This window comes from Stenella coeruleoalba (genome assembly GCF_951394435.1).
Source record: "Stenella coeruleoalba genome assembly, chromosome: 4".
In the NCBI taxonomy this organism is placed as follows: Eukaryota; Metazoa; Chordata; class Mammalia; order Artiodactyla; family Delphinidae; genus Stenella; species Stenella coeruleoalba.
The window spans coordinates 142131388-142155659 of NC_137149.1; the positions used below are offsets into that span (position 1 = coordinate 142131388).

The 24272-nt window shown below is 40.3% G+C and overlaps 1 protein-coding gene across 6 annotated transcripts in view; it reads left to right on the forward strand.

Annotated features, from left to right (window-relative positions):
• Nucleotides 1–24272, forward strand: part of FAM13A (family with sequence similarity 13 member A) — a 356108-nt gene that overhangs the window by 235806 nt on the left and 96030 nt on the right. Inside the window, exon 1 of one of the 6 annotated variants that reach the window (XM_079920404.1) lies at nt 19306–20502. The exons of 4 other annotated variants lie outside the window; for them this stretch is intronic. In XM_079920404.1, the coding sequence (XP_079776530.1) occupies nt 20474–20502 (29 nt within the window). In that variant the 5' untranslated portion in view covers nt 19306–20473. Of the gene's footprint in view, nt 1–19305; nt 20503–24272 lie in introns of those variants that run through there. One more of the 6 variants, XM_079920405.1, reaches the window with a different exon arrangement.

Here is a 24272-nt window from a genome sequence, read left to right on the forward strand (position 1 = left end):
GTTCCTATATCTCTTCCCTCTTGTGTCTCCCTCCCTCCCACCCTCCCTATCCCACCCCTCTAGGTGGTCACAAAGCACCGAGCTGATCTCCCTGTGCTATGCAGCTGCTTCCCACTGGCTATATGTTTTATGTTAGGTAGTGTATGTTAGGTAGTGTATATATGTCCATGCCACTCTCTCACTTTGTCACAGCTTACCCTTACCCCTCCCCGTATCCTCAAGTCCATTCTCTAGTAGATCGTCTGGCCCCTAGGTTCTTTACGACCTTTTTTTTTTTTTTTTTTCTTTTTAGATTCCATATATATGTGTTAGCATACGGTACTTGTTTTTCTCTTTCTGACTTACTTCACTCTGTATGACAGATTCTAGGTCCATCCACCTCACTACAAATAACTCAATTTCGTTTCATTTTATGCTTGAGTAATATTTCATTGTATATATCTGCCACTTCTTCTTTAAACATTCATCTGTCGATGGACACTTAGGTTGCTTCCACGTCCTGGCTATTGTAAATAGAGCTGCAATGAACATTGTGGTGCATGACTCTTTTTGAATTATGGTTTTCTCAGGATATATGCCCAGTAGTGGGATTGCTGGGTGATATCGTTGTTCTATTTTTAGTTTTTTAAGGAACCTCCATACTGTTCTCCATAGTGGCTGTATCAATTTACCTTCCCACCAACAGTGCAAGAGGGTTCCCTTTTCTCCACACCCTCTCCAGCATTTATTGTTTGTAGAGTTTTGGATGATGGCCATTCTGACCGGTACGAGATGCTATATCATTGTAGTTTTGATTTGCATTTCTCTAATGATTAATGATGTTGAGCATTCTTTCATGTGTTTGTTGGCAATCTGTATATCTTCATTGGAGAAGTGTCTATTTAGGGCTTCCGCCCATTTTTGGATTGGGTTGTTTGTTTTCTTGATATTGAGCTGCATGAGCTGCTTGTAAATTTTGGAGATTAATCCTTTGTCAGTTGCTTCATTTGCAAATATTTTCTCTGATTCTGAGCATTGTCTTTTCGTCTTGTTTATGGTTTCCTTTGCTGCGCAAAAGCTTTTAAGTTTCATTAGGTCCCATTTGTTTATTTTTGGTTTTATTTCCATTTTTATAGGAGGTGGGTCAAAAAGGATCTTGCTGTGATTTATGTCATAGAGTTCTGCCTATGTTTTCCTCTATGAGTTTGATAGTGTCTGGCTTTACATTTAGGTCTTTAATCCATTTCGAGTTTATTTTTTGTGTATGGTGTTAGGGAGTGTTCTATTTCTTTTACATGTACCTGTGCAGTTTTCCCAGCACCACCTATTGAAGAGGCTGTCTTTTCTCCACTGTATATTCTTGCCTCCTTTATCAAAGATAAGGTGACCATATGTGTGTGGGTTTATCTCTGGGCTTTCTGTCCTGTTCCATTGATCTATATTTCTGTTTCTGTGCCAGTACCATACTGTCTTGATTACTGTAGCTTTGTAGTATAGTCTGAAGTCAGGGACCCTGATTCCTCCAGCTCCATTTTTCTTCCTCAAGATTCGGGGTATTCAGGGTCTTTTGCATTTCCATACAAATTGTGAAACTTTTTGTTCTAATTCTGTGAAAAATGCCAGTGGTAGTTTGATAGGGATTGCACTGAATCTGTAGATTGCTTTGGGTAGTAGAGTCATTTTCACAATGTTAATTCTTCCAATCCAAGAACATGGTATATCTGTCCATCTGTTTGTATCATCTTTCATTTCTTTCATCAGTGTCTTATAATTTTCTGCATATAGGTATTTTGTCTCCTTAGGTAAGTTTATTCCTAGATATTTTATTCTTTTTGTTGCAGTGGTAAATGGGACTGTTTTCTTAATTTCACTTTCAGATTTTTCAGCATTAGTGTATAAGAGTGCTAGAGATTTCTGTGCATTAATTTTGTATCCTGCTACTTTACCAAATTCATTGATTAGCTCTAGTAGTTTTCTGGGAGCATCTTTAGGATTCTCTATGTATAGTATCATGTCATCTGCAAAAAGTGACAGCTTTACTTCTTCTTTTCTGATTTGGATTCCTTTTATTTCTTTTTCTTCTCTGATTGCTGTGGCTAAAACTTCCAAAATTATGTTCAATAATAGTGGTGAGAGAGGGCAGCCTTGTCTTGTTCCTGATCTTAGTGGAAATGGTTTCAGTTTTTCACCATTGAGGATGATGTTGGCTGTGGGTTTGTCATATATGGCCTTTATTATGTTGAGGAAAGTTCCCTCTATGCCTACTTTCTGGAGTGTTTTTATCATAAATGGATGTTGAATTTTGTCGAAAGCTTTCTCTGCATCTATTGAGATGATCATATGGTTTTTCTCCTTCAATTTGTTAATATGGTATATCACATTGATTGATTTGCATATATTGAAGAATCCTTGCATTCCTGGAATAAACCTCACTTGATCATGGTGTATGATCCTTTTACTGTGCTGTTGAATTCTGTTTATTAGTATTTTGTTGAGGATTTTTGCATCTATGCTCATCAGTGATATTGGCCTGTAGTTTTCTTTCTTTGTGACATCTTTGTCTGGTTTTGGTATGAGGGTGATGGTGGCCTCGTACAATGAGTTTTGGAGTGTTCCTCCCTCTGCTATATTTTGGAAGAGTTTGAGAAGGATAGGTGTTAGCTCTTCTCTAAATGTTTGGTAGAATTCGTCTGTGAAGCCATCTGGTCCTGGGCTTTTGTTTGTTGGAAGATTTTTCATCACAGTTTCAATTTCAGTGCTTGTGATTGGTCTGTCCATATTTTCTATTTCTTCCTGGTTCAGTCTCAGAAGGTTGTGCATTTCTAAGAATTTGTCCATTTCTTCCAGGTTGTCCATTTTATTGGCTTAGAGTTGCTTGTAGTAATCTCTCATGATCTTTTGTATTTCTGCAGTGTCAGTTGTTACTTCTCCTTTTTCATTTCTAATTCTATTGATTTGAGTCTTCTCCCTTTTTTTCTTGATGAGTGTGGCTAATGGTTTATCGATTTTGTTTATCTTCTCAAAGAACCGACTTTTAGTTTTATAGATCTTTGCTATCATTTCCTTCATTTCTTTTTCACATATTTCTGATCTGATACTTATGATTTCTTTCCTTCTGCTAACTTTGGGGGTTTTTTGTTCTTCTTTCTCTAATTGCTTTAGGTGTAAGGTTAGGTTTTTATTTGAGATGTTTCTTGTTTCTTAAGGTAGGATTGTATTGCTATAAACTTCCCCCTTAGAACTGCTTTTGCTGCATCCCATAGGTTTTGGGTCGTGTTTTCATTGTCGTTTGTTTCTAGGTATTTTTTGATTTCCTCTTTGATTTCTTCAGTGATCTCCTGGTTATTAAGTAGTGTATTGTTTAGCCTCCATGTGCTTGTATTTTACAGATATTTTCCTGTAATTGATATCTAGTCTCATAGCATTGTGGTCAGAAAAGATACTTGATACGATTTCAATTTTCTTAAGTTTATCAAGGCTTGATTTGTGCCCCAGGATATGATCTATCCTGGAGAATGTTCCATGAGCATTTGAGAAGAATGTGTATTCTGTTGTTTTTGGATGGAATGTCCTACAAATATCAATTAAGTACATCTTGTTTAATGTGTCATTTAAAGCTTGTGTTTCCTTATTTATTTTCATTTTGGATGATCTGGCCATGGTGAAAGTGGGGTGTTAAAGTCCCTTACTATGATTGTGTTACTGTCGATTTCTCCTTTTATGGCTGTTAGCATTTGCCTTATGTATTGAGGTGCTCCTATGTTGGGTGCACAAATATTTACAATTGTTACATCTTCTTCTTGGATCGATCCCTCGATCATTATGTAGTGCCCTTCTTTGTCTCTTGTAATAGTCTTTATTTTAAAGTCTATTTTGTCTGATATGAGAATTGCTACTCCAGCTTTCTTTCAATTTCCATGAGCATGGAATATCTTTTTCCATCCCCTCACTTTCAGTCTCTATATGTCCCTAGGTCTGAAGTGGGTCTCTTGTAGACAGCATATGTACGGGTCTTTTTTCCTGCATCCATTCATCCAATTTATGTCTTTTGGTTGGAGCGTTTAATCCATTTACATTTAAGGTAATTATCAGTATGTATCTTCCTATTACCATTTTCTTAATTGTTTTTGGTTTGTTATCGTAGGTATTTTCCTTCTCTTGTGTTTCCTGCCTAGATAAGTTCGTTTAGCATTTGTTGTGGAGCTGGTTTGGTGGTGCTGAATTCTCTTAGCTTTTGCTTTTCTGTAAAGGTTTTAAGTTCTCTGTCAAATCTGAACGAGATACTTGCTGGGTAGAGTAATCTTGGTTGTAGGTTTTTCTCCTTCATCACTTTAAATATGTCCCGCCGCTCCCTTCTGGCTTGCAGAGTTTCTGCTGAAAGATCAGCTGTTAACCTTATGGGGATTCCCTTGTGTGTTATTTGTTGTTTTCCTCCTGCTGCTTTTAATATTTTTTCTTTGTATTTAATTTTGATAGTTTGTTTAATATGTGTCTTGGTGTGTTTCTCCTTGGATTTATCCTTCACGGTACTCTCTGTGCTTTCTGGACTTGATTGACTATTTCCTTTGCCATATTAGGGAAGTTTTCAACTCTAATCTCTTCAAATATTTTCTCAGTCCCTTTCTTTTTCTCTTCTTCTTCTGGGAACCCTATAATTCAAGTGTTGGTACATTTAATGTTGAACCAGTGGTCTCTGAGACTGGCCTCAATTCTTTTCATTCTTTTTTCTTTATTCTGCTCTGTGGTAGGTACTTCCACTATTTTTCTTCCAGTTCACTTATCCGTTCTTCTGCCTCAGTTATTCTGCTATTGATTGCTTCTAGAGAATTTTTTATTTTGTTTATTTTGTTGTTCATCATTGTTTGTTTGCTCTTCAGTTCTTGTAGGTCCTTGTTAAATGTTTCTTATATTTTCTCCATTCTGTTTCCAAGATTTTGGATCATCTTTACTATCTTTATTCTGCATTCTTTTTCAGGTAGACTGCCTATTTCCTCTTCATTTGTTTGGTCTGGTGGGTTTTTACCTTGGTGCTTCGTCAGCTGTGTGTTTCTCTGTCTTCTCATTTTGCTTATCTTACTGTGTTTAGGGTCTCCTTTTTGCAGGCTGCAGGTTCGTAGTTCCTGTTGATTTTGGTTTCTGCGCCCAGTGGCTAAGGTTGGTTCAGTGGGTTGTGTAGGCTTCCTGGTGGAGGGGATTAGTGCCTGTGTTCTGGTGGATGAGGCTGTATCTTGGCTTTCTGGTGGGCAGGTCTGCCTTCGGTGGTGTGTTTTGGGGTGTCTGTGACCTTATTATGATTTTAGGCAGCCTCTCTGCTAATGGGTGGGGTTGTGTTCCTGTCTTGCTGATTGTTTGGCATAGGGTGTCCAGCGCTGTAGCTTGCTGGTCGTTGAGGGAAGCTGGGTGCTGGTGTTGAGATGGAGATCTCTGGGAGATTTTCGCCGTTTGATATTATGTGGAGCTGGGAGGTCTCTTGTGGACCAGTGTTCTGAAGTTGGCTCTCCCACCTCAGAGGCACAGCCCTGACACCTGGCTGGAGCACCAAGAGCCTTTCATCCACAAGGCTCGGAATAAAAGGGAGAAAAAGTAGACGGAATTAGTAGAAGTATGAAGAAAGAAAGAAAGAAAGGAGGGAAGGAAGGAAGGAAGAAAGAAAGAAAGGAAGGAAGGAAGGGAAATAAAATAAAGTAAAATAATATAAAATAGTTATTAAAATAAAAAATAATTATTAAGAAAAATATTTTAAAAAGTAAAAAAAACAAAAAGATGGACAGAACCCTAGGACAAATGGTAAAAGCAAAGCTATACAGACAAAATCACATGCAGAAGCACACACATACACACTCATAAAAAGAGAAAAAGCGAAAAATATATATACCTTTGCTCCCAAAGTCCACCTCCTCAATTTGGTATGAGTCATTGTCTATTCAGGTATTCCACAATGAAGGGTACATCAGGTTGATTGTGGAGCTTTAATCCGCTGCTCCTGAGGCTGCTGGGAGAGATTTCCCTTTCTCTTCTTTGTTTGCACAGCTCCTGGGGTTCAGCTTTGGATTTGGACCCGCTTCTGCGTGTAGGTCTCCTGAGGGCGTCTGTTCTTCGCTCAGACTGGGTTAAAGGAGCAGCTGATTTGGGGGCTCTGGCTCACTCAGGCCGGGGGGAGGGAGAGGTACAGATGTGGGGCGAGCCTGCGGCAGCAGAGGCCAGCGTGACGTTGCACCAGCGTGAAGCGCGCCGTGCGTTCTCCCGGGGAAGTTGTCCCTGGATCCCAGGACCCTGGCAGTGGCGGGCTGCACAGGCTCCCGGGAAGGGGGTGTGGACAGTGACCTGTGCTCGCACACAGGCTTCTTGGTGGCGGCAGCAGCAGCCTTAGCGTCTCATGCCCGTCTCTGGGGTTCGTGCTTTTAGCCGCGCCTCGCGCCTGTCTCTGGAGCTCCTTTAAGCAGCGCTCTTAATCCCCTCTTCTCGCGCACCAGGAAACAAAGAGGGAAGAAAAAGTCTCTTGCCTCTTCGGCAGCTCCAGACTTTCCTGGACTCCCTCCCGGCTATCTGTGGCGCACTAACCCCCTTCAGGCTGTGCTCACGCCGCCAGTCCTCTCCCTGCGCTCCGACGGAAGCCCGAGCCTCAGCTCCCAGCCCCGCCCGCCCCGGCAGGTGAGCAGACAAGCCTCTCGGGCTGGTGAGTGCCGGTCAACACCGATCCTCTGTGTGGGAATCTCTCTGCTTTGCCCTCCGCACCCCTGTAGCTGCGCTCTCCTCCGTGGTTTTGAAGCTACCCACTCTGCCACCCTCAGTCCCCGCCCGCAAAGGGGCTCCTGGTGTGTGGAAACCTTTCGTCCTTCACAGCTCCCTCCCACTGGTTCAGGTCCCATCCCTATTCTTTTGTCTCTGTTTTTTCTTTTTTCTTTTGTCCTACCCAGGTACGTGGGGGTTTTCTTGCCTTTTGGGAGGTCTAAGGTCTTCTGCCAGCGTTCGGTAGGTGTTCTGTAGGAGTTGTTCCACGTGTAGATGTCTTTCTGATGTATCTGTGGGGAAGAAGGTGATCTCCGCGTCTTACTCTTCCGCCATCTTGAAGCTCCTCCTGCAGAAGGTTTTAAAGTGACGTAGTAGATGTGCTGTGAAACCAAAGAGAAGTTCTCATTGAATGAATTTCAAGCCACTCAAGGCCTTTAAAAATCTGGCTCATCCTACATTCTTGACTTACTTTTCCACAGTTCTTTATTGTATACCCAGGCTACATTGCAGCGACATTGTTCAAATATCCCAGTGGTTTCACATGTCTGTATCTTTGCTAACGTGTGCCCTTTATCCGGAGTGTCCTTGTTCCACTGTTTCCATGGTCAATTTTCATCTCCTCTAGGAAGCTTCCACTAACTCTTGCCGTTTCATATAATTGGAGTCACAGAATATGTGTCCTTTGGATCTACCTTCTTTCACTTAGTGTCCAGTTTGGAGGTTCATCCACATCATATCATGTATCAGTATTTCATTCCTTTTCATGACTGAATAATGTCCCGTTGTATATATACACCACATTTTTTTTATTCATCAGTTGATGGACATTTGGGTTGTTTTTACTTTTGGCCTATTACGAATAATGCTAGTATCAATGTTTGTGTGCAAGTCTTTCTATGGACATGTTTTCAGTTCTCTTGGGTAAACGTCTAAGGGTGGAATTTCTGGATCATAAGGTAACTCTATGTTTGACTTTTTGAAGAACTGATAAGCTGTTTCTCAAAGTGGCTGCTTCATTTTGCATTCCACCAGCAATGTATGATGTTTCCAGTTTCTCCACAACCTTACCAACACCTGTTATTGTCTTTTTTATTAAAATCATCCTACTGGGTGTAGAAGAATGGTATCTCATTGTGGTTTTGCTTTGTATTTCCCTAATGAGTAATGATAGTGAGCATCTTTTCATGTGTTTGTTAGTCATTCGTATATCTTCTTTGGAGAAATGGCCATTCAAATCCTTTGTCCATTTTCAAAAGTTGGATTGTTTGTCATTTTACTGTTGAGTTGGAAGAGTTCTTTATATGTTCTTGATACTAACCCTTATCAGATGTATGATTTTCAAATATTTTCTCATTCTGTGGGTTGTCTTTTCACTTTTTTGATAGTGTCATTTGAAGCACAGAAGTTTCTTATTTTTATGAAGTCCAATTAATCTGTTTTTTTCTTTTGTTTATGATTTTGATGTCCTATCTAAGAGACCATTGCCTAATCCAAGGCCATGAAGATTTACGTCTATGTTTTCTTGTAACCGTTTTATAGTTTTGCCCTTGTGTTTAAGTATTTCATCCATTTTGAATTACTTTTTATATATGGTGTGAGGTACAGGTCCATCTTCATTTTTGCATGTGGACATTCATTTGTTCCAGCACCATTTGCTGAAAAGATTATTCCTTTCCCATTAAACTGTCTTTTTGGTTTCCTTGTCAAACATCTGAGTCTGATGTTAGAAAAACAAAGCTAAACCTACTAGCTCTTTTCTTCTCTCACCACCTTTGTTTTCTAAAAACATGAACTTCAGTTTAGTAGAGAAATAAGCATGGCTTAGACTTATAAAATCTTACAGCACAATCCAAAGATTTTATCCTGTTTCACACAGTGATCAGGAATGCCTATTAGCCTCCTACCTCCCAAATCTACCAGTGTATCTGTACCTGTTACCCTTACACTCTGCCTTCTCTCCTGTCTCAGTGGATGAACCAAATTTGTACCTCTCTGGGGTCAACCCTTGTGCTGGTACTCTGAACCCCATTCTCTCCCACGCACTCCAGGACTAAGTGAAAATAATCCCTTCCGTCCCCTATGACATCAGTTTTGCCCTTCCAGATTCTTCCCATCAGCATAGAAACATTTTATAATAGCTCTCAATATTTTTGAATCCTGCCTAGAAACAATATCCCTCTTCTCTTTTAGAGCTCTGGGAAAGGATTATATGTACTTGCTGTCGTTATAGGCTTTCTTCGCATTCTTTCTTCACCCCACACACCACTGAAATTGTTCTTGTCAAGGGCACCAGCAGTCCCCATCTTGCCAAATCTAAAGGTCAGTCTCCTGTTCTCATCTTACTCTTATCTCTCAGCAGGACTTGACCCAACTAATGACTCTGTTTTGAAGCACTTTCTTCACTTGGCTTCTGTAATACTATACTCTCCCGGTTTTCCTCTTGTCTTATTGGACCCCCTTTATTAGTCCTATTTGCAAAATCTGTCTTCTTTTCCAAGACCTCTCAGAGTTAGAGCACCAGAAGGCTCAGTCCTGTGACCCCATCTCAAGCCGTGCTCATCTTGCGTGCTTTCATCCAGGTCCACGGTTTTGAATACCATCTTTATTCCTATGACCTCCAAAGTTATACCTCCAGCTCCAGCCTCTCTGTTATATTAGAAATTATTATATCCAGTTGGTAGGACAAGTTACTTAACTTTGGGGTGCCCCCCAATGCAACGTGAAAATGTGGAGCCCTCTGTTAAAAATTACTGAGAATTTCAAGATGACAACAGCAGAGCATTAAACCAAATGTGGGGCTTTCTGAGTGTGGGCCCAGATTTCATATACCTATGAGGCCAGCCCTGCCTATTGGCTACCTGACAAGTATACTTGGATATTTAATGAGCGTATCACACTCAATCTATATAAAACAAAACTCCTAGTTTACACTTCTGCCTAAAAAAAGACAATCCCATTTCTCCTCAGGTTTTCCCCCATCTCAGTAATTTGTACCATTCACCCAGTTACTCAGGCCAAAAATCTGTGATTCCTCCACTTTTCTCAGCCAGTCCATAAGCAAGTCCTATTGGCTCTGCCTTCAAAATCTATGCTCAAACATCTGGAATCTAAATTTCCACAGTCTCAAATCATCATCTCACAGATAATTTTTCATTACAAAGAGGAAAGGTTCTTTTACAAGGGAGAAATCTCACAGTCACTGCTCGAACCAAAGGATTAAACTTATCATCGTGGATAAAAAATAATAAGATAAGCATAAAAGTATTTTTGAGGATTAGAAATGTCACAGAAATATATTACTGATTATTAAATGAAAATTAACGTTATAAAACAGTATGTGGTAACAGTATGTTATACTGCGTGGTCCTGTATTTTTTGTCGTGGTAAGACATACAGAACATAAAATTTCCCATTGCAGCCGTTTTTACGTTTACGGTTCAGTGGCATTAAGCACCTTCACCTTGTCCCATCTTTATACATAATTATACATATTATATATAAATAGAGAAGAATGGAAGAACATAGAATCGTATTAAATACCGGTTATGTAAGTGATGAGCTTGTGCTTGACTTTTACATTCTTTTTCTCTGTATTTTCTAAATTTTCTGTGTGAGCATAGATTGCATAGTTTGCAGGAAGAAAAATGTTTTTTTCTGTCTTTTAGTTAAAGGATGACATATGTCTCAAGGAAGACGTAGTAATTTTCAGATTTTAGAGAAATCGTATAGAGTGACAACTGAACTGCTTTTGGACCTGACAGTTACGGTTTCACTCGTTCAAGAGCATAAAATCCCCTGAGTAGGGGAATCGGAAAGGGCAGCGTATGAGTAGCCCAGAAAGGCTGAGTTTTTTGGTTTGTTTTAATTAATTTATTTATTTATTTTTGGCTGCATTGGGTCTTAATTGCTGTGCGTGGGCTTTCTCTAGTTGCGGTGAGCAGGGGCTACTCTTCGTTGTGGTGCGTGGGCTTCTCATCACGGTGGCTTCTCTTGTTGCAGAGCACGGGCCCTAGGCACGTGGGCTTCAGTAGTTGTAGCACGCGGGCTCAGGTTGTGGCGCGTGGGCTCTAGAGCGCAGGCTCAGTAGTTGTGGCGCACGGGCTTAGCTGCTCCGCGGCATGTGGGATCTTCCTGGACCAGGGCTCGAACCCATGTTGCCTGCATTGGCAGGCGGATTCTTAACCACTGCACCACCAGGGAAGCCCAGAAAGCCTGAGTTTTGTTTGGGCAACTGGGTATGGGTTCAGGAGGGGGATTCCAGGCTAGGAGAAATGCCTGAACAGGAAAAAAGTGGACAGCAGAGCCTGACAGTGGGCAAGCGCAGCTCAGCCTGCCTGGACCTCCAGTTCGTGTGAAGGAGAGAGTGATAGTGTGTGTGGATATGGAGGAGTAGAAGAGCCCTGTCTGTGTAGATTTATGTGCCATTTATGTGCCATAAATTACAGCTAATTGTCTTCCCTGTGTAGAGTTTGAATTTTACTTTGTTAAGCTATGAATAGCAATCAGAGCTTTCTGCTATTATTAAAGCGGCGTTTTGGGAAGGTCACTTCTGTACAGTTTGGATTTGTGGTGGGAAAGACCAAAGACCAAACCTAATATGAAAGCTATCATCTAGAGGTTGAGTAATAAAAATTTTAACTAGGGGGAAGGGTGAAGGAAATGGAAAAGAATAGGTGGTGGTAGTGAGCTCACTGAGGGTAAGAGAGGCAATATTATCTCATTTAAGCTTCTCTTAGTAACAGAGTATCCATTCAGCTATCACTTGGTTTGGCCAAACTCAGTACCATCTATCTGTTTTACATAGAGTGATCTGAAGTCTAGGCTGACGTTATTTCTAGCGTTACTCATATTTGTCCAAAAATATTTCACTAGGTTGTTTCCAGACTCTTCGAATTGGATTGACTTACATTTCAGTGTTGTCTTCCTGAAGCAGCATTTTGGAAACTTATTATGGAATTATAACTCACTTTTCAATGTATTTTTTCACCTATTTAAATAATGAATGAACTGCGTTGTCTATTTGGAGGGGACCATTGCTTTTATTAGCTTTACGTATTTATTTATAAGTCTAGTTTATTTCCTAATTTATTTGAAATTTCTTTGTCCAATTTGTATATCTCCTCACTAAAATTCAATGAGGAAGAAGTTTTTGGATTCATTTATGAATTCTAATATCTACACATGAATTGCACTAGAGAAAGAAGATGTAACACATATGCAGTTATTTAATGCAGGGGGTCCAATTCTCTGAAACATTGAATTTAAAATGTTTTTTTAATTTTTTTTTTTGTGGTACGCGAGCCTCTCACTGTTGTGGCCTCTCCCGTTGCGGAGCACAGGCTCCGGACGCGCAGGCTCAGCAGCCATGGCTCACGGGCCCAGCCGCTCCGCGGCATGCGGGATCTTCCCGGACCGGGGCACGAGCCCGTGTCCCCTGCATCGGCAGGCGGACTGTCAACCACTGCGCCACCAGGGAAGCCCTAAAATGGTTTTTTAAATCAAATCATTTAAAATGCTCTAGAGATGTTGACACTTCAAGGCACCATTATTCTGATTTTTTTAATTTAATTTTTTTATTGAGCTATAGTTGATTTACAGTGTTATATAGTTCAGGTGTACAACATAGCAGTTCAAAATTTTTGTAGATTATACTCCATTTAAAGTTATTGTAAAATAGTGACTATATTCCCTGTGCTGTATAATAATATATCCTTATAGCTATTTTATACATAGCAGTTTGTACCTCTTAATCCCCTACCCCTATCATGCCCTTCCCCCTTCCCTCTCCCCACAGGTAACCACTAATTTGTTCTCTATGTCTGTGAGTCTGTTTCTGTTTTGTTATATTAATTTGTTTGTTTTATTTGTGATTTTTTTAATGTGGCCTATTTTTGGTGATACAAATAATCACTTTCCTTTCACTTTCCTTCTTAACATATTTCCACTTATTCATTTATCGAGTTGCTTGAAAGCAAAGCATGCCACTTGAAAGTAAATTAATTTTATCAGGCAGTGTATTGCCATTGAGAGATTTTGTGCTCATGCTAAGTATTTCGTGTCTCAGAAATCTGAAGAGTTTCTTTTATGTTTGCGGGATACAGAGTCAGCTGTTGTGATTACCAATCGGTTACCATCTCACACTAACCCGTTTTGACATTTCTCTAAGGAAGCCCCGCTGAAGCCTGCTTCTCCCCTGCCAGGAAATACCATTTAACAGGGTGAAAGGTCACTGGGACAGTCGAAGGCAGCTGATCTCAGGTGTGGTAGCAGCTGTTGTGTGGGACATGACTTATTTTGTGAGAACAGAAACACTATTATCTGGGCTCCTGAGGGAGATTTGGAGAAAGTCATGCCCAGGGAGTCCCATTCCAGGAGAATGTGCTCAAGCATTTATTTATTGGCAGTGATCACTAACTGAGATTCCATCTGGCAAAAGGGTGGATTTTTCACTGTCCCAGAAAGTTGGAGAACAATTATGTAAGTTGTTTCAAAGAATTTATTTTTAACCATTTTTTATGAAGAACTTGCAGTCCCTCTGTTGTTAGAAGAAATTCACTTTTTTAAGAAAAAAAATAGAGCTTCTGTATGAATTTCTATATAACTATTTATGTGCCATAAATTACAGCTAATTGTCTTTTTTATTAATTTTTATACAGTTTTAATGATCACACTCCATTTACAATTTTTATAGAATATTGGCCATATCCCCCGTGAGTATGTACTGTAATTACTTGTCTTTTGATTTGAAATCATTACTCAGTCTTTCTGGCGAAGGTTTCGACTCATATTGGGAACACTGGAATCAGTTAGTGAAATCAAGGAGTCAGTGGGGTGGAAAGGGGAACCCTGAGTAGTGCCTCTCCAGCTCTGGAGGACTTTCAGCCTTGCCTCACTGTTTGCCACCTTCTCCTCTGCCCCCAACGGCGGCTCTGCAGGATTTTAGAACCTGAGTAAGTGAACCCTGTGTGCCATTGTAGGCTCCACCAAGGCCAGTCAGATACGTTTTAATGAAATAACCGCATACACCGTTTTAAAAGCAAGATCCGTCATTAGAATTAAAGAGGTGTGTCTTTGGAAAAACAGTTATATAATTTCTGTCCCCATGGGATTTTTTCCAGTAGTCTTCTAACATACACTAAATAAGCCTAATAAATAAGTGAGGAAAGATGTTAATTATGTTGATTTTATTAGTTAGTTTTCTTTGGGCCTTCAGTAAAGCGAGCATCTGCATTTCTGCTGTGACTGAAGAAAAATAGTTCACCTAACTAGAAATTCCGTATTCCTATTAGCATGAACCTGTTTTAAATGTCACAGTTTTGCTTTCTAAAATAAATCTTTAATGAGGTTTTATAATAATTCTTTGAGTTAAGAAATGCTGTAGGTTTGTGTTTTTTTTACGTAAAAACAACTGACAGCCTACCTGTCAGTTCCATATGTTCTTAGAGGAATACAATTAAGAATACAATTGAAAACTTGATTTCCCATCTTTTCTATTTCTTCCTCTTTCCTTCAACACCCCATGGCAACCACTTCTTCCCCCGCTGCAACTACAGCTGGCTTCTACCGTTACACAGCACACACACTACACACAACACACACACACACTCTCTGACTGTTGGCTCAGAGTAGCAAAAGAGGTTTGTTCTGGTCCACTGTATGTCTTTGGTTCAGACAGCCATTATTAGACTGTATAGACCTTATTTAATATATATGCACTCATCAAAATGTAAAACTCAGACCAAAAGAAAGGATTCTTTGTTTCCTATAGTCAGTTGATAATGTGTGTTATTGATGGGTGAGTATAATACTTTATCATCTTTAAAAGCTTTCGTATGGTGGAAATGCTGTGGCATTCAGATACTGGCTTCATGTCATCCACTTATTAGCTGCGTGCTCAAGTTAATTTTTCATTTCCACATCTATGAAAATGAACACAGCATAACTTCTCAATAAGTGCTGGTTGCCTTACATATACCACCCTTTCAGTTCCTTCTCCCCCCGACTCTTTTTTTTCTTTTTTCTTTTTTTTTTTTTTTTTTTTTTGCTGTACGTGGGCCTCTCACCGCTGCGGCCTCTCCCGTTGTGGAGCACAGGCGCGGCATGTGGGATCCTCCCGGACCGGGGCACGAACCCGCGTCCCCTGCAACAGCAGGCAGACTCTCAACCACTGCGCCACCAGGGAAGCCCCCCCACCCCGACTCTTTTATTTTTGACGTTTGCTGCTGTCAGTGATGATGATGTCCCCTGATGAGCCCTGAAATTCACTAGTGTTCTAACCCAGATTGCCAGAGAGCAAGTTTAGTCAGGACCTTTGCAGCAGTACCAGGATATCTAAATTATATGTGCCCTGAAAATCCTGGCTCTGTGGTTATGAAAATCCTGTCCGATTTATTCATTACCATTTATGAATACTATGCGAGCATCTTGTGGAAGGTTTTGTTTCTTAGTGCAATTTATAGAGATTGATAAAAAATATGAGGAAGAAACCTTGCCTGAGAAGCACCTTCTTACCAAACTTGTAAGAAAGAAATTATTGCAGCATACTTTTTCTTAGGAAACAAATCGATCTGATGTTAAAACGATATAATGAAAACAAGTTAATGTGGCCAAGAAATGTTCTTGGTTCTGTGGTTGCTTCAAGTTGATGTTGAAATTAAAACAAATGAAGCCACATCATTTTTGGAGCAGTTGTTGCTCTTGATAGCACAAGTGTAAACTCATATTGCCAAACACTTGGAATCTGCTGAAGAAGTTATGTAAGAAAATTAGAAGTCTGCAAGCCAGCTGAAGTGTAGAAAAGGAAATAAACTAGGAGAAATTGGATAATGTAAAATGCTTAAAAGATCTTGAAAGTTTTGGATAGCATCTTACTTTTTGCGTCTCTGTGGTTGCACATCAACGTATAACCCCAATAGTTTATTTCTCTAGTCAGTTGTTGGTTATCATTATCCTTCATTTGAAACTCCAAGAGGTGTCTACTTTATCTTTAGTGTAGGCCTGCAATGGGAAATATTAAAAAGTGGGTAGAAATGTTGCTTGATAAGTTAAAGTCTAATTAAAGGAACTATGCTTCAGTCTCCAGTAAAGAGTGATCGATGTATCAATTCATTCAATCAGCACTTATTGAGGGTCTGTTCTGTGTAATGGCTGCAGGAAAAATACAATTCTTGTCCTGGAGAACTTACATTCTAATAGGGAGATAATATTTAGATTCAAATAATAATAAAATAATATTCTGGGAAGAAGAGATAAATATCATAAGAGCTGCAAGGGGCCATCTGAGTTGAAAGGGCCAAGAGATTTGTTCCATCTGGCCTAAGCCTGAGTATGCATAGAATTTTGCCAGGAGAAAATGGGATGAGAAAATACTCCAGACAAAAGGTAAATGTTTGGGGTAGAAGAGTTCAGAGCAGATTTGAAAAAAGTGTCCAGGTACATCCGGAGTGGCTTCCTTAGGAGGTATAAGCGGCTGAACTGGAGAGGGACACTGGGGTTCGTTTAAGAGGTAGCTGAGAGCTACTGAAGCTTTTGAGAAAGAGGAGTGAGTGACCAGATCACAACCACAGCAGAAAATTCACTCTCACAGTGAAATGTATTCACTGGGGGTAGAGCGAATAGAGGCAGAAAGATCGTTTTGAAGGTTATCATGATACTGCAGATGACCAAGGCCTACTGATTAAAGAGACGTGACAGGGCAATCAACAGATTTGGTTAAGGAGAGGAAAGGGAAGAGTAAAGATGACTCATGCTTTGAATCTGATTCATGAAGAGAACAATAACATCATTAACAAGAGGGACCAGGAGAGGAGGAGAATTTTAAGAATCAGATAATATGAGGCTTTGAAAGTGTTGATTAGGGCGATAATACTCATAATTATTGAGCACTTACTTGCCAGGAACTATCCTATGTGTTTTACATGCATGATTTCATTTATTCCTCAGAGCCGTTTCAGAGCTTTTAAACAGCTCACCCAAGTTTACGCCGCCTGTCTGTGGCAGAGTCAGAAACCAATCCCTAGGAGCGTAATTCCAGAGCGCAGTTTATCAAGCCCTAATAGAATGCCTGTATTGAAAGATGTGGGGCTGGAAGGTGAGGCAGGAAGGGCGTAAGACAGGAGGAAAGACAGATGAAATAAAAGGAGGATGGAGTGACTGGGGACACTTGGAGAATTCCCAGGAAAGATCATGGAGAGCGAAAGACTTTCGGAAAACTGAAGGTGGGTGTTTCTGCAAAGTTGAGAGTAAAACGGCATCTAAGACAAAGCGTTTAGATTTAGTGACCAGAAGAGCATTGGTGGTCTTAAAAGCAGTTTCAGAAACGTGGTGGAGTCTGAAGTCCATTGGCATGGGGCGGAGGAGTAATTTCTGAGGCAGTGGGAGCAGCAGAGGTGGGCTTTGGGGAGCCTGTCAGGGGGAAGGGGAGGGAAATGGCGCTGCGTCACCAGAGGGTAGGACTGCTTTCAAGGCTGGGGGGCACTTATTCGGGTGCCTGTCGGAAGGGGGACAGATTTAAGGTGGAGGAGAGATGAGGCTGCTTCCTGAGGAAAGATAAAATGATGAGATCCAATACATGGATAAGAAATTTGAGTCCTATGAGTGGGGACATGTTCCCCTAGCCTAGGAAGAAGTCAGAAAGGAGGAGGCAAGGTGTGTGTGTGTTTGGAGGGGGCCGGGGGCGGTGGTTGTACTTCAACCCCTAATGCAAAGACGATCAAAGGCACTCACTCATATCTGATGATCTGGACTTTCTTAGTAAATTTAGGAGGCAGGGTGATTAGTGACCGAGAGAGATTGAGATTTGTGCCACTGGAGAAGGTCAGCAGTAGTTTCTGTGGGAAAGTGGTCAAAAACCAGTCAAAGACGACTACAGAGTTTGCCCCCAGAGTACTGAGGTTCAGGCCAAGATTAAATAACAGGAACTTTTAATCTACCCAGTCGCCAGGGTTCTGTGACTTCCTTTCGCAGTGTCTTAGCAGCCTGGCAGTAAGGGCATGCAGCTGGCAGGATGCATACAGGGTGGAGAAGCAGAGGATGTTAGTGAACCTGTTTCGAGAAATAACTGAATGCTGAGGGAAGCCAGGAATGCACCTTTTTTAAAGTTGCACACTAGTTGGTCTGGGTGCAGGCTGTCTCTCTGCAGACAGGGACGGTCGGAGCTGAGTAGCTGAGGAGGGGGAGTGGGGGAGGCAGGGGCAGGGCGGTTATGAGGGATGCACATCCGGGGGCTCGCGCGGAGGAAATGCAGGCAGGGGATCAGAGTCTGAGAAGCTGGAACCAGCAGGATTCAGGGAGTGGTGCTCTGCTGCCTGACAGTGAAGAACTGACGTGAGGATGTGGGACGTAGAGTAATAAAGCTATTCCAGTGATCGAGGACTCTGGCAGAGGGTGTAGTTGAAAGGAGGAGCTGCGGTCCAGGTACAAATTCAAAAATGATCATCAAGTCATGCCCCCCAAATCGACCAAAAACCAGAAAAAGGAGGAATTGTTATAAATAAATAATAGAGACTTGAAAAGGCAGCTAATTACTGAGTTCTAGTGTTAGGCGATTTTCAAAAATGACCACTGACATCTAACTACTAATGTGGCATGTTAGAGGGATGTTGATAGCAAGACTTAAATTATCAGGAAATATATGTGGAATCAGATTTTAAATTTGAATGCCCCTGTTCATCAGTATTTTACCTCTAGTATGTATTGAATGTAAATTATAGTTTGGTTTAACGTATGTCTGAAATTCTGGGTCCCTTGTTGTTGAACTCATATGTCTATTTTAGTCATGTGGTATTGTTGTGTTCATAAAATTAGAAAAGACAAAATATTATTTCTGTCATTTGAATTTTAACGATTTCTGAAAATACTTGTGAAATATTTTAAAAACTCATGTAGAATAGAGTAAGCACTATGCTGTATAGCAGAGTTCTGAAGCAGACCTGAGAAATTCTGAATCCAGTTTCTGTTCTGCCACTGACTTTCCATGTGAATTTGAAGAAATTACTTAATTTTCTAGTACCAAGTTTACTCATCAATAAAATAGATATTATGATATATAATAGTGATTTCCTAACTCAAGAAGTTAATTGAAGTGTTAAGCAAGATGTAAAGTTGCATTTTTGAAAGATAAAAAACTTAAGCAAATATATAGAATTAAGTTACTGTTGCTGGAGAATCCAAGTAGTATTTCTAAATCTAGAATCAAAACAAAAGAATATATTGACAACTTCAATTAAAGTAAGTTGTGGACTTAACTTCCATTGTTTTAAAAGGCTGATTTTAGTTACTGATATTCTATCATAATGTCTGAATATAAGTTTCAGGATGATTAATCCATTTTCATAAATATGATAGAGGATTTAGTCAGACAATGAAATATTTTTATTAGCATGTGTAGCAAAGGAGAGCAGACGCTTACAAAAGGACTTTTTGTGTTCTAAGTTCAGAATTATGAGTGATCTGTAAGAAATCTGGGAAAAAATACGGGGGAGAAGGATACTTTTTTGGTGGTACCAGCCCCCTCTGTTTCTGAATGGCATGAACTCTAGCTTTCTGCCCTTTTTTCTGCTAAAAGCTGTGCTCTGGGCTTTGTTGTAACTCTCGGCAAATCCTATGATATGAAAGAAATACTATTAAAATATATTTTTACTATTGTTGTTGCAATGTTTGAAACCTCTGAATGAACAATTATGTTCCTAAAATAACACTTTAGTATTCCACACTGAAGAGGAAACTAAGGGAGAGCTGGATAATTAATAGGCATTTAGCAGACCTTATGAGAAATTGATTTGGTGTTACCTGTAAAAAAAAAAAAAAAAAAAAAAGATAAATAAATGACCAACCAACCAAAAAAAAATGCTGGTGATGTTCTTAGAGGAAAATGACTCTTTAAATAAACACATTCAATTTTATAAGGATAAACAGAAATTATCAGTTGAAATACTTCCGTGGGAATAGCCGTTTTGATCCCTTGAGACAGTGGGCAGTCCTAGGACGTGTGTTCTCCCCAGAAACGAGAGCTATGTGCCTTGGGAGATGTCACCAGTGACTAGTAACCACCGCAATGTAAACAGACATCAGCAGGAAATAAATACGGGTAGGGCGGGAGTCTAGAAGAATGCCTGTGTGCCTTCTAGAAAAGTGTCACGCCTTCCAATGCTAGTGGTTTGATTTTTTTTTTTTTTTAAGGACGAAAGGAGACTGAGCATAGCTCATGCCTTCTGTCACGGAAACCTTTCGTTTCGGAGGCAGTGTCTTTCCTTGACAAATGGATTTCCTTGCTGGCAGTCTCTGTGACGTTGAGAAGTGAAGGGACCCTTTGCTCTTGCTGCTGTTATTGGTTGCTTTCCCCAGACGGACAAGCCCGTCTGTGGAAGGGCTCAGAGGAGAGTTTCGAGTTACCAGAATTAGGCAAGCCCGCGAGGAGCTGCAGCAGCAGCAAAAGCAGCAGCGCCTTTAAGCCCTGCAGCAGCTGGTCCTCTGATTGGCTGGCTGCTTCAGCTGCTTCCCTGGAACAAAGGTCAGAGTGGACTGCGGTGGAAATGTGGAGAGGCAGCGATCGAATAGCACTGTAGCTCCGCTCCGAGAAGTTTGGAGGCTGGGAACAGCAGAACGCTGGCTGACTGCAGGGCAAGTTGCTTCTCCAGCGGTGAGCTGCAGCCTCACGCCCCCAGCCCAGCTCAGCCACTGCAGCCTGGCCCCCCTTATACAGACGCCCAGCTGGGCGCGGAAGAGACAGTTGTGAGGGTCCCTTGCAAATTTCCAGACAAGGATGGCTTGTGAAATCATGCCCCTGCAAAGGTAGTATGCTTTCCTATTTGGTTTCGTTCTTCTCTTCTGTATTTTCTGAATGTTCCAAAACCGTGTAACTTTGCCAATCCTTGGCATCTGTCAGTAGTGTGCTGCAAACTGTGTAGAGTTCCTTGGACGCAATGTGCTTCCCCAAGACCAGAGAAATGTAGCTGTTTGATCGCTTCTTTTGCTGACACTTATGCCCAGCATGTCATCTTCTTCACTTGATTAGTCTGTTCAGTTATTGCCTTCCTCGAATGAAAATAAATAGAAGAAAACAGCTTTGACAGCTGAAGAAAAACAGAAAGTGAAGAATCTATCGAGCAGGTTTAAAATAAAACTGAGTCAGCTTGTTAGCAATGTTGTGAAGCGGCGGTGAGCTCTAAGCTCATTTTGAAGGATGTCGACAGGCTAAAGACCTTTTAAAAATGCATCTTAGGAGCCCTGTCTGCTGGAGTTCAGATCTAGGCAAGGATTTTCTATCAATCAGTACTTTATAATACATGGACATAAACGTTAAGGTTATTATTTCCCCATGAATAATTCTAGATAGGTTTATTACACAGATGACATCTTTAAACAAAAAAAAACTGCTCTGTAAGAATGATTAAGCGCAAGGCGTTGTCCTGTTCATTAATGATTGTAATATGGATTGTGGAGGGCGAGGTGGAAGAGTTATTATACCAATGCAGAAAAAGGTAAATTTAAACAAAAGGCTTGTTAAAAAGAACACTGCTGGTGAACTAATATGTGAGTAAGGTGTCCCGGAATGTTGAAGCTGGGAGTCACCTCCGTGGTGATGGAGTCCAGCCCTCCCGTTTCACAGCAGGAAAACTGAGGCTTGAAGGAAGTCTGAGTTTCCTAGGGTCGTGTTTTAGGATTTTTAGAATTACTTTTGCCAATCCTATTATTCTGTTTCAGCTGCACCTGCTCTACATGCAGTGACATTTGATTCCATGTAAATGCTTCCTTTAAGAAAACTGTTAGTGGAAGTGATTTTAAAAGTCAAATGGTGAATGTGGTTTATCTATAAGATTGAAAAAAACCTAGGCAAAAAAATGAATTTTATTTTGAAAAACCATGCCACCAATATTTTACTGGATGTTCATGTTTTAACATGAAAATAAGGTATACAGAAATTGAGTGTTCGTTTGGAAAATGGTTCCTGCAGATGTACCCTGTGAGATAAAACGGTGTGGTTGCTTTCCTTTCACTGTAAGGACAAGTGCACTGTAATGGGAACTTGATGGGGGTGTCCCTAGACTTCCTTTTCTAAAATTGATAACCCAACCCAAGGGAGCACAGAGTGATTTATGAATAGATCTGAAATTTGTCTATATTAATTCAGTGGAAATGTCCACATGCTTGAAACTTGCGAGAGACTAAAAACTAATGTACACTTTTCGGAGTCTTCATTTGGTTTCCAGCTTTAAAGTTGGGACCCTGTTTTATCTTATAATGGTGTCAGTTCTTAAGTGTCTTAAGCAAGTCCTTTCTAGATAAGCATATTGGCTATTACTGAACTCTGTAATAAGCTGCTGTGTGATATAACCACTGTTAAGAAGCAAACAGATCTTTATTCAGCTAAAATATTGTTTAGAGAGTTAAGTTGAGGAAAGCTAAAATAGAATCAGCGTCATTTCCTCCGAAATTATTTTTCTCTGTTAGTCCTTACTAATACACCTACGTAAGAGGAGTCATTTGAATTTGCATTCACGACTGCTGATCAGTGCATTCACTGTCCCCCTGCTTCTGAGAGCTTCATTTGATGGGTCACCCTGCAGTCCTTAACTTCCAGCCTGTGCTTGCCTGTGATTATGTACCTCTTGAAGGCAAGGAACCGGTAGGTTTGTGGTTTCACTTCGTTACGGATCTCTTGTGAATCTAAGCGCTTATGCAGAGCACTTTCCTGTTCCTATGTATGATTGCTGCTTCCGAGCCCAGTTCAACATTTTTGGCTAAGGATTTCTGTGACCCTCTAGTAAAGGTGACTGTTGCCAACTGCCCGCACTGTTATCCCGCCCGGAACAGGAAAGTTGCAGAGCCTCGTGGTGCACATGCCGGCTGATGGGATGAACGCTTTGCTCCATTCTCTTGAAGAGCACCGAGGGGCTAGAAACTGAATTAAAAGAGGGTGAGGGAAAGAATAGCTTTAAATACCAGTTAGAGAAGCTCATGCTCACTCATGTTTGTATTGAGCAGAGAGGCCAGTGCCTCTCATTCTTTAGGTGCATGAGAATTACCTAGGGACCTTGTTTTTAAAAATCCGCTTCTTCCTGCTGCCTTCCTTCCCTAGACTTACTGAATCTGAATCTGGGTGTGACAGGGAAAGTATCAACATTTTAACAAGCTTCCTGAAAGCAAATCTGGTACAAATGGTCCACGCGGAGAAACACTGATCTAAACTCCGGTTAATGAGTATAGCTTGTATAAAGCCATTGACAGCAGGTGTTAGGATGTAAGATGCTAACACTCTACTATTCAACATCCCCAAATAACATATTTAATAGCAGGACCTTACGTGAGGTGTCTCTGTCATAATTGGTGCTTTCATTTACTAGACGGTCGGTGTTACCTGTTAGAACAAAACATACTTACAGTGTTTTTTAATATTTTCTTTATGACCGAACACTACCCTGTACTGCCAGTAAATTAAGACACAACTCTGCTTCAGAGAGGTCACATGCTGGTGAGGATGCAGACACATTACCAGACAGTTACAATTACATTACTGTGGTGAATCCAGTAATGGAGGGTATAATTAGCATAATAATAGAGATGCACCTGCGTGGATAATATTACCCTTCGTGACTTCATATAAGCATATGATCTTATTAGATGGCACGTTTGCATCTCAGTGTCTACTTAGCTTATAATTCCCATGAGTGACTTTTTAGCCTTTCTTAGCATGTTGTGAAAGTATGTAGAAGATAAATCTGTTACTGCTTATCTGTAACTAAGATGAGACTAACAGATGGGGTCGAAGGCTAAGAATGAAATAAGAACCTGGGTTCGCTTTAATGTATTTTGCTATCTGTTTACAACTTAATATAATTTGCAGACTTTCCCGGGTGGGAGTAACTATGCAGAAACTCATGATCTGTAGAAAAACTGCAGAGGCTGAATATTGAAAATGGGACCCTCTATAGAGTGAAGGACTCAGTTCTTAATGTTCACTTCAAATGGCTTAAATTAACGATAGATCCTATATGTCTTTTGAGATGGTTCAATTATCCCAAATATTTTTAGAAATACTAAAATATTTGCACTGTATAGCATTATATGGATATTCTTGCCAACTGAAAAAGTTCTTCCAAAGAAATAAAATAATATAAATAAGTAGAGAACCTATATTAAGAATTGAAATAAATGTTTTTTTCTCAGGTATTAAATTTACCCTGTGTCACTAAAGAGATAGTATGTTTTATCAGACTCTAGGCTTTACTTAGACCTCAGACTCTTTGCATGATTCATATTCCATTGGCTTTTTTTCCCTTAGAGATCATGGATCTGTAGGTAAGGATCTCCATTTTATGTGTAGAAAGACTTCAGTAGGCTAAGAAAGAAAGTCTTCACTCACTCTTATGTCCATGACAAAACTCTCAACTTCACAGCAGGATTTTGATTTGCTAGAATAACTTTCAAATAGTCACTAACTCATCTTCTATCCACAAAGACTAATGATGGAGGATGACGTTAAGAGCACTAGTGATTAATCTAGATTCCTTTGGTTTTAATGCATTGCCATCTGTTTTCACATGTTTAGCATCCCTTTTTTC